Below are 15,403 nucleotides of genomic sequence, written 5' to 3' on the forward strand. Positions count from 1 at the left end.
ATTTATACATTGTGCTGGAAGGTGAATGTCTACTGACGACAGAACTGTATATAAAGTTGTATACTGTTAAAGTGAAAGATGAAAAGAAGAAAAAGGCAGTGAAGAGGTTGAGAGAGTCTATTACATAATTATAAGTATGTTTTTATCATGGATGTAGGTGACCAAAATCATTGTTAGCTTAGTAATGGAGTTCATTAATCAGCAAAGGCATGCACAAATCTTCCACAGCACACCTTTATGAAGCAGACATTCAATTATAGGTTTTGCTGCATATGCCACTTTGTGACTTTAAAGAGAAATGAGAAGAAATAACAAGTTAATAGTGGGCTTAAACTTAGTAATGTGTCAGCAAATTATGAACTAAGACTAACGCGTCTCTAGTTAATTTATCTTGGTTCAAAATGTCAATTCGGCTTCAGACAGAATACACAGGTGGGGTTTACACACACATTCCACTTCAAAACTAACCCTGCAGATTAAGGTACTCCCAAAGGCAGATACTGAGAGACACAGTTATAGGTGTATAAATTTTGTATGTGATGCATCCCGTCCCAGGCATTTGTGAAGATGTATTGAGCTACATGGCAAGAGCCCAAATCTCACCTGGGAGTGTTTTGATCTAACTTAATATAATGGATGTGTTGAGCACACAAATTGTTGTCCCTTTACCAAGGTCACAACAGTTCTACTCACTGGTAGAGCGGTAGTGACACTTTTCAAAACATATTCAGAGTAAAAAAAAAAGAGCAGATATTGAATAATTCCTTCTTATATCAGTGTTACTGTGGGCTCTTTTATCTTCCATTCTCTGAAATTGCTCCCTGTCTTAGAAAGACTCTTTTGTTTTCATCTATATAGTCTTTCATCCATACCTAAAATGAGAATATTTTACATTACCCAAACTGAAATATATCCACATGATTGTGTAATCTCACCTCAACACAAGTCTTCATGCCTGAGGCGGCAGCATAGTGCAAGCAGGTGTTTTTCTTGTTGTCAGTGGCATTGATATCAGCACTTTCATACTCTCCACGGTCAAGCTTTGCACCAGTCCAAGAAAGGATGATTTGTAGACACTCCGCACGACGCTGTTCGTCCTCATATGGTCGTGAGATGCGGGGCTGCAGAGCCCCCTCTGAGGTCAGGATCTGAGGTCCCATGCAAAGAAGGTGTAGTGATGTTTCATTGTGCACATTACGCTTATTAGGATTTCCATCTTTGCTGAAGAGAAAAGACCTAAAAATATAGAGCAAACAAGGATTTCAATGAGTTTTGATTTGTTCCCGATATAGCTTAACATACTGATATCTCGTCAAGCTGTTAACTTCAAATTCAATCAAATTTACAGAAGTGACTCATAAAAACCCACACTGCACTGGTTCTGTTCTGTATATTACGAATGCAACAGCTACTTGTTTGTTCATGCATTGCATGGTGCAACTGCACCACCCTGTGATTGTTCATAATAACACATCTTAATCTGTAGTAATACCCTGCTGAGGCAGTGGAAGAGCAAATAAAGGAGGTGAAATCTGTTTTTTTCTTCATGAGCAGCAGAACAACTCCTCACAATTTCATCTTTTTAAACCTTCTTTGTTTGAGATTATCTTTAAAATGGTTCAACACTGTGAACAAGATACTTTGAGACTGCAGTGAAGTCTGTCTTTGCATAAATTATTAGCTATTTTGTGGCTAAGCTTACTAGATAAAATATTAAAACCAAAATTATCTGTGTGTTTCTGTAGTCTTTGGCTGTAGATAATTAGCCACAATAAACTAGTGAGGTCAAAAGAGTGAAAAGACAACAATACAGCAATCAGTCCAGAACCACTGTGCGGAGCTGTGCCATCTTAAGAGCAAAATGAATAGAAAACCTTCAAACATGCTTAACCCTTCTTTATCACATCATTTCATCCAAAATAACTGACAGGCTGAAATACCTGAAGAGACAGAGTGGGTAGTCTTATTGAGAGCTCAGTTGTGTGACACTAGAGATGCTCCCAAGGCTATACTGAAAGCTGAAGCTGGATGATTATCTCCTAGATCTGTCATACTTAACTGTTACCAGTGTAACATACAGGAGAAGAGGACATAGGTCAACCCCATGGGTCAGCTATCCTTCCTTTTCCATGTCTGACAATATTATTTGCACCAAAGTGAAAGCTAGCTTTAACCTCTTCACCACACACCTATAGTCACAAGACACAAGTCTCATCTGTGGAGAAAACTGATATAGAGAGCAAAAAGAAACCGGTCAGGCACAGCAAGCATTATCCAAACCTCATACTCTGAAAAGGGTTCTGAGAGACGACCCCGGGAGAACACAAACAGCTCCTCAAAGAATATTCTGTCTACTTTCAATGATGCTCCTCCATTAAACAACATAAAGACCTTTACAACAGAAATTACTTGAACAGAATGTGAAAGCAAACACCATTTATCGGCTTTCCACTCAGGTTTGAGACCTACCATGTCTAAATTCTCTTCTATCCTTCAATGCATGATGGGAAGGACCACAAAACAGACAGGAAGTCACTACACACAAAAATAAGAACCCATAGTTGTTTTATGGAGTCTCTGGGGAAAGACGGAATTTCCCCATTCTCTTCACTCCTAGAATCCATTAAAGTCCCTAAAACACTCCAGAGGCTAAGGAGATCCTGCCTCTGGATCCCAATGCAAATCAGTTAAACATTGGGTGGTTTAACAAGAAAATAGCATCGACTTTTTTCGGCAAAAAGCTACAAAACCTCAATCTTGGAGAGATGCTGTGCAAGCTATCTGCAGCCACACAGTTTTCATATCCAGGTGAAAGCAAACTCAAAGGCAGCGCATGATGGGAAGACCCTGGGTCAGCGGATGTCCACTTGCACTGCAGTTGCCACATGATCAAAAACTTGCACAACCAAGTTGGAGCTGGTGAACTGCTGGGCTGGTCATTTGCTCTTCTGGTTGCCAAGGCAATAACTACCTTAGAACAGACATCTAGCCTTTGACCACTTCATTTCACCCAAGCACGCACTAGACATACAACCTCAAATGAAAACCTGTCCATCCAAGCAATACCTGGATCGCTACTGTGAGAGAACCAAAAGCGCTGCTACTTGACCTCAACGAAAACCTCATAATAGTACACATGATGTTCAAGAAAGAGTCGCCATCACTGCTGACATCAAATACTCGTAGCTGCGCTGTGATTAAGGAATACCACAGAGTGTTTCTCCACCCCCTGTGGTACAGTGACCTGAACAGTGAAGTCATTCAACACAAGTGTCATACCTTTGTCAGTAGTTCCACTCACACAGAGGCTTCCTTTGGCAGTAAATCATAAAGGTTAAATGACTGTAAATTATATTTTCACCATTCATTTTATAACGAATTTTCTTTCACTATGCAATTATAGGTTATGAGGTTAGTATGCCTCAATCTTATGGGACAAAAAAATAACATTCATCCAATCACTCATCTTCTGAACCCGCTTTATCCTCACACGCGTTGGATGCTAGAGCCTATCCCAGCTATCTATGGGCGAAGGAGGGGTACAACCTGGGCAAGTTGCCAGTTCATTGCAAGGCTGACATATAGAGACGAACAACCAATCACTCTACAAAAAATAACAATTATACCACATTTTCTTCATATACAAACTGGGCTTACATGGACAAACCAACAAGATGAAGGTGGGTAAAGTCCTATTGCCAAATAAGCATAATTTACATTTCCATTGTTAAATTTAAACACTTTGCTTTGGTATGCTTTAATCCTATTCAGCTGTTGTTGCCTGAAAACATTTCACAACAAAAGCTCTGTTGTTAAATGCAGGATGTCTCTCAACTGAAACACTGGAAGGCTGTAAGTTTGGAACAGTTACAGGAAACAATGCAAAAATTACATAAACTAGCTATAATATTATATGACCAACCCTTACAGAGGAAGTCAGAAATCCACCAGTAGTTCAGGTAAATAACAGCCGCAGTCACTTTAGGAGGAAATATAGTATTTGTCAAATGGATTTCTCCACACAGGATGAAGTGATGCAGCTTTTTTCAAGAGCACTAAGCGTACAACCACTCTAAAATCAAAAACCTGCTTTCATGTACTTGTACATGTAGCGATTTGCCTCACTTTGCTCTTCAGTTTGACATCTATGACAAAGTAAAATGTTCATAGAAATACACCTTTCGTTACCATTGAAACAGGTTAGATTAGATTAATTAAGCTCACCAACTATGTGAAAAACACAATCATCATTATGGATAGGTTTAACCTCAGAGGTGGTATTTGTAATTTAACTCCCATGGTATCACAAGATAAAGAGCCTTCGTAGTCTTTATCAGTAAGTATATGTGAAAGCAACTTTGACATGAGCACTAAGAAAATGTGACTGAATCCAAACAAAGTACTTCAGCTAAGTACTATTGTTATTATCACCTCTATTAGACTTGCTCTCTAGCTTGTTTTCTGCACAAAAATACACTATAGGTACCACAGTCTATGAACAATATATTTTTACCCATTTACTTTTCATACAATATTTGTAGATATAGCTACTTGGTAAGTCTTGAGATTCTCCTGAGAGTCTCATTTTTCAATGCCTCCTTCCTGCCTGTCCTCCAGACTCCACATTTATGCAACAAAATTACTTCATAAATTCAACAGAATGCAGGAAAACAACGGTTGAAAATGAACCTGGGAAGAGCTCCAGACATCCTATTTAGGCTTAGTCTCCTGACTTAAGTTACGATGTATGCTGATCAAAAATCACTGAGTGTGATTATCAACTTGGCTTTTCATCTATAAGTACTTTAAAATAGTGAAATTGGCTGCTGTGAGTGTTCGGTATAGTTGCTCCAAATGGCATCATAGCAGCTAGTTCCAAGCCCTGATATATAATTTATTCAAATCCCAGCATTGTACATGTTTACCTTTTTTTATCATCCCAACTGTGAATACTGTTTGTATATTGTTCATTCTGTACACAATACACACATGTATTTCACTTCTGTCATTCCTAGAAGAGGAATCCTGCCTCTGTGACACTTCCTGAGGTTTCTTCTATTTTTTCCTCTTTTAAAGGGGTTTTCTAAGAGAGTTTTTCCTGAATCGAGCTGAAGGTCTAAAGTTAGACGCTATTATATACAGTACAGATTCCCCCTTGAGGCAAGTGTGTGATTTATGATACCTGGGTATATACATAAAACTAAGTTGAGTTGCTGTTATGGCAGGAGGTGCCATGGCCCACACAGAGCAGGTGCTCACCAGATAGTGTGTTCCCTTTGTGGCTGCTGTGCTTAGCAGGGGAAGGGCCTCATGGCAGTTGGTGCCTTGGCCCACTCATAATAGATCTCTTATAATGGCTGCCATATAATGGCTGGGTGAGGCTTTGTATTGTATCTGCTGCAGTTTTGGGGGGAACTTCAGTTGGAATCAATGATCCCCACACTCCCTGTATGGCTAGCTTAGTGTTTCCACCTTGCGGAGAGTGATAAGGTCAGAACCTTGAGTAATAAATCGAATGCGTCCTTTTAACTACAGTTGTGTCTGTTCAGTCCTTGCATGCATACGGCAGAGCTGCTGACACGAAAGCTATGCTTTAACTCTCTGCTGCCACTGCTGCTGTTGCTGTTCATACAGCCTTTCAAAGCCCCACCTGCACTCTAGCATTAACTTCTAGGCTGACTCTATCCTCTCCAAAATGGGAAAATGTTATCATCGTTCCCCACATGAGGTCAGAGCTTAGTGTTGCCAAACTCTGCTGTAAACATTCAACATACCATTTCATTGTGAGTTGGTTGACTGACATGAAAAATATTTTTGCTTTCATGTGACATTACAGTTACTGGTTGCCATTTTGCATCCAATGTTACATTTTTAAGAATGTAAAATGAACAAGCATCCTATTTGGAGAAGAAAAGAAGGGGCTAAGATGAGATAAACTTGTGGGATGGGAAGCTCTTGGAGCCTCATCATATTCTATCTCAGCATGTTGCATTCCTAAGAGGTGCTAACAGATGGCTATGTAGAGAGACAGATGGGAGTTAGACATATAGAGACAAAACATGAACATTTTTCTCTTCTGATGCCGAATACAGTACTAAATAAGCAACTGACTGTTACGAAATACAAGAGGTTGGGTTTGATCACTGAAAGGAGGCCATAAGTGATAATAAAACAAATGGTGTTGTTCAATAGTGGCTGTAGCATGTCGACAAGTGAGAGAAAAACATATTATTTTATAATCTATCAAACCACAGATTTCTGTCCTCCTCTCAAAGAGGAGCTGGACTGAAAGCAGCTTTTAGAAAAATATGTGACATATGTAATTATTGTTTGTCTGTTTGTTTGATTTCATCTGGGCCATATTCTGACCTGAGTAGGCGTGTCATTGCGTGCCGGGCAGCATAGTGTAGTGGAGTGTTGTGCTGGTAGGACTCTCCGTATGTAGAGTTGGGATCCAGAGCTTCCTTGAACTGTGGATTACTCTCATACAGTTGGCAGGCCAGCATCTCATCCCCGTTTATGAGAGCCTTACGGAACTTGGTTGCTGTGTTCCCCATCTCTTCCTCTTACTGCGAGTTCAAGCTCTGACAGATGCAGCAGCCTCTAAAGTTATCTTCAGTCTGTTCAAGTCCAGCAGGGCAGCATAGTGAATTTCCTAAAGAAAAGAAAAGGAAAGTAAAAGGAATTAAACTCCCTCGTGGCTGTGAGTCAAACAAGGTCTTTCTTGCAAAAAAGAAAGAAAAAAAAATGGCCTGGTGACTGAACAAGAGAAACACAAAATTGCCTGTCGTTGAAAAACTCTGGCTTGTTCATCTGATAAGCTACAAACATTTTCACCATGTTTTCAAGGAAATGAGCCCTTCTTCTTGATAATACTAATGAATTCCACTCCCTTGGAATCACAAGGACAAGAGCCGTATCTCGAAGGTTGACTAAACTGCTCTTCATCAAACCCATCTCTGAAATCACCGCCGTACTGTAAACCACCTCCCTCTGTTACTCTTTTTATTTTTTTGTTTTAAAATTGGAATGTATTGCCAGCAAAGCTCACACAGAGAGAAGGACAAGACTTCCTCTGGCATCTCCAGGAGCTTCCGCCTCACCCTGCCAATGCTGCTCATCCCACTGAGGCCACAAGTCATGGCGAAGCAAGATACATTCAGCTGAAGACCAACATGCAGCGAGTCAGCACTTCACTACCGCCAGAGAACCATATGGTCACAGAATGCTTTTTATGTAATGTTTGTGAGCTGCTGTAATTTTAATAGAACACATTATCTCAGCAAATTATATTCCTTTCAGTACTATTGTTTAAAGGCTGCGATTACTCCATTTTAATCTTGAAGTAACATTTTGTGTTCATTTAAAAGGAAACACAAGAAAAGAAAGGGATGATGACTGAAATATTATTTAACCTTATGTCCCAAATGTTCAAGTTTCCATAGGCTTCCAAGTAATCTGCAATCTGTTCGCATGACAATGAAATAATTGTACATATTCATCCCAGTAGAGTCAAGTCTGTGAGTCGGTCTGACTCATTATTTTAATCTGTTACTCATGGTATCAACAATATAAAAAATGCGCAATAGTAAAAATACATGAATCAGTCCATGACACTGATAAGACAGTGAAAGGAGGGAATCTTCCTGGTAACTTTTTAGACATTCTCCAGAAAAATATTACTCAGAGGACTTTTGATGATATTTTTAAACAACCCAGCGTTCTCTGTACCATTGTAAGTCTTAAACACAGCACCTAATCATTTTTGCACAGCATGCTGAAGAAAGGGAGAAAACTCTGCTGAAGTATCTCTCCACTCTGGAAAAAAGCTATATTAGCCAAAATTGAAACTGTTTCTCTGAAAATACGCTGGTATCCTCTATGCATATGCATTGCTAAACTGGAACTGTGTGTTGACTTAAACAGTAAACTGACTTTCTTAACAATTTTTGGCCTATTTTCTGAATAATGTAAAAACACAGACCAGAATCTGCAAAAATGCAGACAATAAAACAGCCATCATAAGACTTAAACGCTTCAAAAAAAAAACCTGTGAATGAAAGCAAAATGTTAAACAAAAATATGTGTTACAGTCATTCTACAGGTACAATATATAACTTGGACTCATTATAACCAAACTAATACGCCTGACTTGAACATGTGAATGCATTATCAGTGTTAATATTGAAGATAATTTGTAGTCATCCTTAAAATGAGACCCTTTCATTCGATTAATACATCACAAATGCAGTATATTTAGTATTAAAGCAAATGATCCACAAGTTTACTTGCTTTATAACTATAACCTAAATCTGTGTTCAACTTGTGGCTTGTTTGAGGACTGACACCTCCAGATCCCCGCACGGATCCAGACAGCAAAACAATCATACGATCTGCCACCTTTGAGACCACTTGTAAACACCTGATCTTTGAACGCGGTTATGTAACCCTAGATGGTAACGTATTCTGGTCGATAAAACAACTCTTCAAATGGATAACTACTTAAACCTAGCTGGTAATAGTTAACAGCGTTCCTCCATGGCAGCGTCAACAAACACCTCCCTGATAATAATAGTTACGGATCATAAATCAGCACAGACTGTGTGCGTAGCTTGCCACTGGTCATCAAACTCTTTAAAGCAGGCCATTTCCCATGTTGTGTGATGTTTACCATTTGAGCTAACTAGCTCAAACACGGTCGGCGGCATGTTGTTAATGAAACAAATTTCGGCGAAAACGCGTCACCTTTGTTGCATTTCTGGTAAAAGAAAACATTAAACTCTTAACTGACCTTAGAAAGCGTTAGCTGTAAATTACTCCGTTTCTCAAGATGACTGATTTTAACCATAACACACAACATGTCTTGCTAGCTTTATGTTATTCAAAAACAAAAAAAAAAAACATCATGACGCTACCATCTGCGTTGGCTAACGTCAATGCATACGCTAGCGGATCAGCTAGCACGCTAACTATGCTACTAGCCAACTTAGCTAGTACAGTTAATAAAGTCAAAGTAAACAATGCGTAACTAGTACTGAAACTTACGCGGCTTGTATACCTCACTGTAGAAGACCTGATCTTGTAAAATAACTGTCAGTCGCTAGCTCATATGAAAGAGAAGCGTTTTCGTTAAGTGAGGTAATTCTTCCCCCATAAATAATGTGTGCTCAGAGCAGTGATGTTGTTCCTGTCAACTCCCCGTTGACTCTCTGCTGGCTGCTAGTGGGGTTGCCAGGTTCCACAGCATCCCCCAAATCAAGAAGGGGAACAGAGGAAAAAAAGTGCACATTTGTATTCACTGGCGAAAATAATTAACTATTTGGCATGTTCTGAGATGAATAACACTCGTACTGTGTATTATATATGTAATTACTTTAGTTATATGTTTGTATCCTAACACAACTTTACAATCTCTATTTAGAAGCTCACTATTTGGTACTTTACTGTTATTGCACCATCACAAGGGCTTTTTATCTTTATAATTATGGTAAAACAGGACATATGAGACCAATTTATTGCCAGTCAAGTTCTTAAATATTAAGAAACGTTACAGTAATCCACTTTTCGGGCTGTATAAGGTCTACACATGTGACAAAAGCATCCCAGATTTCGTCATCATCAGACTGTTGCCTTATTAAGCTCAACAGGCACAGTTAAATATGTGTAATTCAATAGAAAAGACACTAGAGGGAGACAGAGTCCACAAAACAGGTTTCATTTCGGTGGTGTCAAGATCTGAAAAGTAGTTGAAAGGTAATAAATAAACTCATTTTACATACAACTAACTGATGTATTCATGTAGGCTAATAAATACATACAAGTATCAAATAGTCTGCCTACTATAATGAAAGTATGTTGCAGTGACAAACACTCATGCTCCATGTAACACTTATGCCTTTTATTATCAAATATCTGAACATTACAATGAAAGTATTTACAGCATTATATGCTCACATTTAAGAGGGCACAAATTCCATGTGAAGAGGCCTTCAATAAATAATCTGTAAACACAAAAGCTCAGCAGAAAGGCGAAGTAATGTCTGTAATAATGAATAACACTTAAATAAACTGGGGCACTTCAAACATATTTTGGCACTTCTGAATCTCTAAAACAGAGGACCATTGAATGGCTTCTCAAAAAAGAAGAAAAAAAAAAAAAGATACAAATTCAGCCCAGGAAAGCAAATGGACTTCAAAGTAGTCAAAAAAATGAATCTACATTTCATAATAATGATGCTTATTAGGCCACAAACATCATTATGTTGTTCCAGTATCACCACATGATTAAAAAAAACCCAAAAAAAGAACATTTATCACAACAAAGACAAATGCTGGGCGTGCATGGAAAAGCAAAACATTGCTTTATTCATTAATGGATTAAAAATGATAAAATGAGGCTCTACTTTCGAAACATTCAAGGGTTTGCGTAAAACGAATAATAAGCTGCCATGCCTTTGGAAGAGGGGGGTTCTTTGCTGTAGGAGCTACTGTTGTTGACAGCAGAGGCTAAATCCTCACACTTAATGTCAGCAGGTGAGTCCTCTGTGCTCGGACCGTTGAGGGATAGACGCCTTCGCTTACAGACCGTTGAGTACGAATCTGCTTTGTCTAGTGACAGAGCAGAAGGCTGTGGTTCTGTCCAGGCTATCAGACCTCCACTGCCGTTCACCTCCTCCTCCATCTGTGGCTTAACCTTGTCTGAGTCTTCTGGGAAACCAGCTGTTGGACTGGGCCTGGGAGACCAGGGCAGGCTGGGAGTGACCTTTCGCTGATATGGTGGTCTGGACCCCCACCCTGCAGTCATGGTGGTGAAGGGAGAGTCAGAGTAATAACTGAGAGCGTGGGATGTTTGCATGGACAGGGATTTGATACCATAAGGAAGGAGGGAACTTGAATAGTCCCCCTCATATGGGCTGATGTCTAACTTGTTGCTGGTGCTGCTGCTGTTTCCCCCCTGCTGCATGGAGGTGACAAACCACCTCTGTGATGCACTGTCTTCAGTTTGTGCAGACAGGAGGCTGTTGGTCTGCGGTACCGCTCTCTCCCCGTTGTAGAAGCGGCTCTGGGGAAGGTTGTTAACAAACTGGTCCTGGAAGAGGGGCTGCATGGTGTAGCGAGCACCAGGGACGATCTGATGTGCACGGGGAGAGTCGGTCGGAGACGGTGTGAGACGGTCGTTCTCAGGAGCAGTGTACATCCTGAAAGGTAAAACGTTAAAATGTCACTGAGTGAAAATCTCTGTTGGACTGATTATGAATGAGGCAGTGTATTTTAGAATTACATCAAACGGTTAAAGAACAAAAAAGAAAGATTCTTGTAAGAATGAAAAATACTTACGAATCATAATTATCTCTGAATCCTTTAGCAAAGGGGTTGTGATCAATTTTCAACTGTGTGATCTAAAATAACAGAAACATGGAAGAATAAACTGCTGGTGAAAAGAATGTATAAATCAGTAATGCATTTATAAATGACATGACTGCTCAGACTTAACACTGAATCATATAATATTAAACCAACTAAATGTTTTGTATTCATGGTTTTTCTTTCAGTATAAAATTCAGTCATCGAGCAGGTATCTACAGCTATACACAAAAAAAGACCATCCTCAGAAAATAAGTCTCAAAATTATTTTTATGCTCAGCAGAAAATGTCACACTTACATCAGTGTTCTGGTAAGCCGTGACAGCTATGAACTGGGTTTCTGGAAAAGTGAAGGTCTGAGTCTTCAGTTCATTGCCAATGTCCTCCACTCCATCCTCTGTCACCTCCACTATGTGCAGCCTGGGCTGGTACTTGTGCAGAGACTGCAGGACAATCATCTGAACAGACACAAAATAGTCCAAAACAGAAAGTAAAATAAACAGATACCAGTAATTGTATTGTCAAATGGCAGTTTATTTTTATTGTTCTATTTTTATGATTGGAAACTATCTATCAGGTGTCATGTGATTTAATGGGGACAGAATTTATTTACTGTATAGACAGAAAAAAATTAAGAGTGATTTTCTTTATATTAAATATATACACTTGGCTATTTGATAACATATATTAGCACAGCTGTTGATGAAAAAATTATTACCAAATACAGCAAATAATTTTTTTTCCTGAACCTGAGATTGAAAAAAAATTTATACACTAAAATGGACCAACTTTAATCCCCAGCTGTATCTCTAAGCATAATAATAAAAAAAATTAAAAAAAAAAAAAAAAAAAAAAAAAAAAAAAAAAACGGTATAACCTATAATATTTAAAAAGCAGTGTGTTTGATATGACAAAATTAATGGGGGTAAAATGGATTGGATTTATTCATCCTTTTTACATTCATTTATAGATGAATACCTGTGAAGTATTATGGTTGGTTCCTTTGTTGTTGGTGAGTTTCAGTTTGCTGAAGGAGATTTCTTGTCTCATCCAGTGGGCCCCGGTGTTCGGAGACTCCGGATGGATGTACACTTTGTTCCCTGGAAAACCATGGAAATAATCCAAACTTAATCTCTTCCACTTCTTCTTCTTTTTTTTCTTTTTTGCAAATGGCAATCACACAGAACATTATTATTATTATTATTATGAGCAGGCTTTTATTATTACGCACATTTCCGTTGATATGTTTTAAAACTAAATTCTATTAAATGATAATAGTGTCAAATATTGACCTTTTTCAGTACCTTGACTGCTGTTGTCCGCCTTCCCACATGTGACCCACTTGCCCCCTTGAAACCTCCAGTGGTTCGGGTCCGCCAGAACCACCTCCACAAACACATTGTAATGCGCAGTCAGGTTAAGGCCAGCTATGTTAAAACTCAGAAACGGGAACATGCGTCTGCAAGAAAAACCAAATAAAACCAGATGGAATACCACTAATAATACATCTGGTGGACAGGACAGGATGGGGGTGTGAGGGTCCGTCTTACCTGCCCTGTTTGGTGATGATCATCTCGGTGTGGTGCCGGTGGAACTTGAGCCACAGGGGCCGGTTGCAGAGGTAGACCTGGGCCCTCATCCCGGGGCCGGTGCCGGGCAGAGCCATGTTCCCGAGTGCGGCCCCTGAGCCGGTGTAGGATGGGTAGATGCAGCCGGGGCTTTGTCCGAGCTGGTAAGCCGGACTGAAGTGACTCCGGCCGGTGGATGAGGGGGAAAATCCCGCTGGAGGCAACACGGAGCTGAGATGGAGAGATGAGGGGTATCTGCCGGTGCTGGAGGGGCTGTAAACCGACCCACTGGGGGTATAGGGGATAAAAGAGCAAGGGTTGGCTGTTTCTGGGCTTTGTTTAGAACCAGTGGATGGGATATAGTACCGGTCTGCGCCTAGCCCTGGCTCGGTGTACCTGGTGCCAACGGCCGGGTCATCCCTCTCCACAGCCGGGGATTTGCGCCTCTCATCCGGTGCGTCCTTGGTGGAGGTGGAGGTGGAAGTGGAAGAGAAGGGGCTGCTGTCTCCCTCCCCGCCGAGCATGACTATACGGACTAGTCCTTCTCACCTTCACTCAGTATGGTCTCAAAGCCTTGGTGACTTTCTTTGATCCCTGCTGGCTCCTGTTTGTTTCAGATGCTTCTCCGGAGATACTAAACACTCTCGGTGATGGGTGTCTTCTGATAAAACACGTCTCCAACCTTCATCTCTTCCCCCCTCCCGCCTTGAAGTCATTAATTCATGAGAGAGAAACAGGTTTTGGTCAAAAAAAAAAAAAAAAAGAAAGAAAGAAAACACCAACAACAGCTCAGGCAAAGTCAACAGGCTGCTCCATTACGCACTGTGCCAAAGTTGCGCAAACAAAACTAGAGGGGTTTAAGGGAGTGTCTGTGATACTGACTTCAATTCTGAAATTAAAGGAGTCCAGGTTTATTCATAAAAGAAGCAAAAGGCCAAGGACTATGCACAGCCACAGTACTTCCTGAATTTTAAGGCAGCTCCTTTATTTCCTGTCTTGCATTATTGGACACACTGATTAATCCAGGTGTGTGTGACCACAGTATCACAACAAGAAGTAACACACACACACACACACCTGGAATAATCAGTGTGTCCAAGAATGAAAGACAGGAAATAAAGGAGCTGTTTTAAGTTAAGGTAGTATGGCTCTGTGCATAGATAGAGCCAATTTAAATTAAATAATCAGGATCATTTATTTCCTTACTTTCTCAGTTTTATAAATAAATCTGGAAGAAAAGCAAATTCATCGACTACAGTGGAATTAACTATATTTATATTAAATTATATATAAAATCTAATTAAAACTCAAGAAACGCTAGAATAGACCACAATATAAAATTGATGAAAACATCATGCGTAGGTGAAATAATTCTGATCAGCCTTGCGCAAAGAAAGACATGATGTGAATTCATGTTTTTGGTACAATAATAATAATAAAAATAATACAATAGTTACCCCCCTAGTGAGAGCCAATTTCTTGTAAATCATATGACAAACTTAAAACACAGCACTGATTTGGTGGTTTTAAGTGAAAGTTCGCCCACGACTCTTGAAATTCGTAACGTGTTTTGAGAGTTTAAAATATGCCAACCGCACTGTTTTCAGTGAAAACAATTTGGGTCGTTTTTGCTGTTAATTGAAACTACATATTTTTTGCAAAAACACATTTGACCGGTTACCGGTGCGTTTATTTTGATAGCAAATTTTTAAGAATAACGTTGTAGGTTTTTTCTTTTTCTTTCTTTCTTTCTTTTTTTTTTTCTTTTTCTTTTTTTTTTTGGTTTTGTTTTGTTTTACTTAAAACATCGTGAATATTGCGCAGTTAATCCGAGGCCTGTGTCATTATTCAGAGATAATGAGTTTGCATACATTCAACTCTGATGCGCCTCTGTGTCCCAATGGGGATGCCCGATGTGAAAAAGGGGAAAAAAGGCAATTATTTTTCCGTTTGAAGAAACCTGTGATGTTTCTTGGATTAGACAGTAAAAATCTAAAAATGACAACCAATACAAAACGAAGCAAATGGAAAAGAATTTAAATATATAAACGTACAACTGAAGCCAAATGATTTCAGTTCCTCTGTGGAAATCATCACAGGCGTAAAGTTTTTTAAATTTTACGCAAACAAATTATGCATATATGACATTAGTCCTTTAACTTGTAAAATAAAATATTTAAAAAAAAAATAGAGAGAGAGACAAGCGTAAACTTACCAGGTTGTCTTCCCTTTTTGGTTTGTGCGCAAAAAGCAAAATACAAAAACTAAACTAATATTCAAAGTAAATGTCTACATGCTAAAAATAAAAAATTAAAAAATTAAAAAACTGCAAAGCTGGGTCCGTACTAGTATCTTAATGGCATCATGTTGTGATAGGGTTGAAGAGTAGAAAATCAAGTCTGAGCCATGTGGAGGCGGACTGATCAGAGCGTAAAGGCGCACTCCCGCTTTCACCGCCGCTGTGGCCATGA

General features: G+C 39.4%; 2 protein-coding genes across 5 annotated transcripts in view; both read right to left on the bottom strand.

The window, feature by feature from the left end:
* ankib1b (ankyrin repeat and IBR domain containing 1b) overlaps window positions 1–9,195 on the bottom strand; it is a 42,740-nt gene extending 33,545 nt beyond the window's left edge. Inside the window, exons 1-3 of one of the 2 annotated variants that reach the window (XM_030158589.1) lie at window positions 9,046–9,195; window positions 6,370–6,655; window positions 936–1,236 (exon numbers count right to left, since the gene is read on the bottom strand). In XM_030158589.1, the coding sequence (XP_030014449.1) occupies window positions 936–1,236; window positions 6,370–6,557 (489 nt within the window). In that variant the 5' untranslated portion in view covers window positions 6,558–6,655; window positions 9,046–9,195. Of the gene's footprint in view, window positions 1–935; window positions 1,237–6,369; window positions 6,656–8,791; window positions 8,899–9,045 lie in introns of those variants that run through there. The other variant, XM_030158590.1, reaches the window with a different exon arrangement.
* A 707-nt stretch (window positions 9,196–9,902) lies between these two features.
* On the bottom strand, window positions 9,903–15,358 carry LOC115434945 (eomesodermin-like). Of its 3 annotated transcripts, XM_030157082.1 has the most exons (8): window positions 15,148–15,358; window positions 13,329–13,637; window positions 12,915–13,220; window positions 12,669–12,823; window positions 12,343–12,464; window positions 11,664–11,822; window positions 11,338–11,399; window positions 9,903–11,198 (listed from the first exon to the last, which is right to left on the bottom strand). In XM_030157082.1, exons 2-8 carry the CDS (start codon window positions 13,454–13,456, stop codon window positions 10,415–10,417), a joined length of 1,716 nt encoding a protein of 571 aa, XP_030012942.1. In that variant the 5' UTR covers window positions 13,457–13,637; window positions 15,148–15,358; the 3' UTR covers window positions 9,903–10,414. The 3 variants fall into 3 exon arrangements, with proteins under 3 accessions (XP_030012942.1, XP_030012940.1, XP_030012941.1); XM_030157080.1 differs by having other exon boundaries at window positions 12,915–13,637; XM_030157081.1 differs by lacking the exon at window positions 15,148–15,358 and having other exon boundaries at window positions 12,915–13,647.
* Window positions 15,359–15,403: the final 45 nt, after the last annotated feature.

This window comes from Sphaeramia orbicularis, chromosome 16 (assembly GCF_902148855.1).
Source record: "Sphaeramia orbicularis chromosome 16, fSphaOr1.1, whole genome shotgun sequence".
NCBI classification, from domain to species: domain Eukaryota; kingdom Metazoa; phylum Chordata; class Actinopteri; order Kurtiformes; family Apogonidae; genus Sphaeramia; species Sphaeramia orbicularis.

Excerpts from the sequence above, each read along its gene's own strand:
- LOC115434945 (XM_030157080.1), bottom strand. The coding sequence starts at position 13,456 with ATGCTCGGCGGGGAGGGAGACAGCAGCCCCTTCTCTTCCACTTCCACC. Across the intron at positions 11,823-12,342 it reads CCAACCATAATACTTCACAG|ATGATTGTCCTGCAGTCTCT; the intron begins GTATTCATCTAT and ends GTGTCTGTTCAG. Across the intron at positions 11,400-11,663 it reads CGGCTTACCAGAACACTGAT|ATCACACAGTTGAAAATTGA; the intron begins GTAAGTGTGACA and ends CTGTTATTTTAG.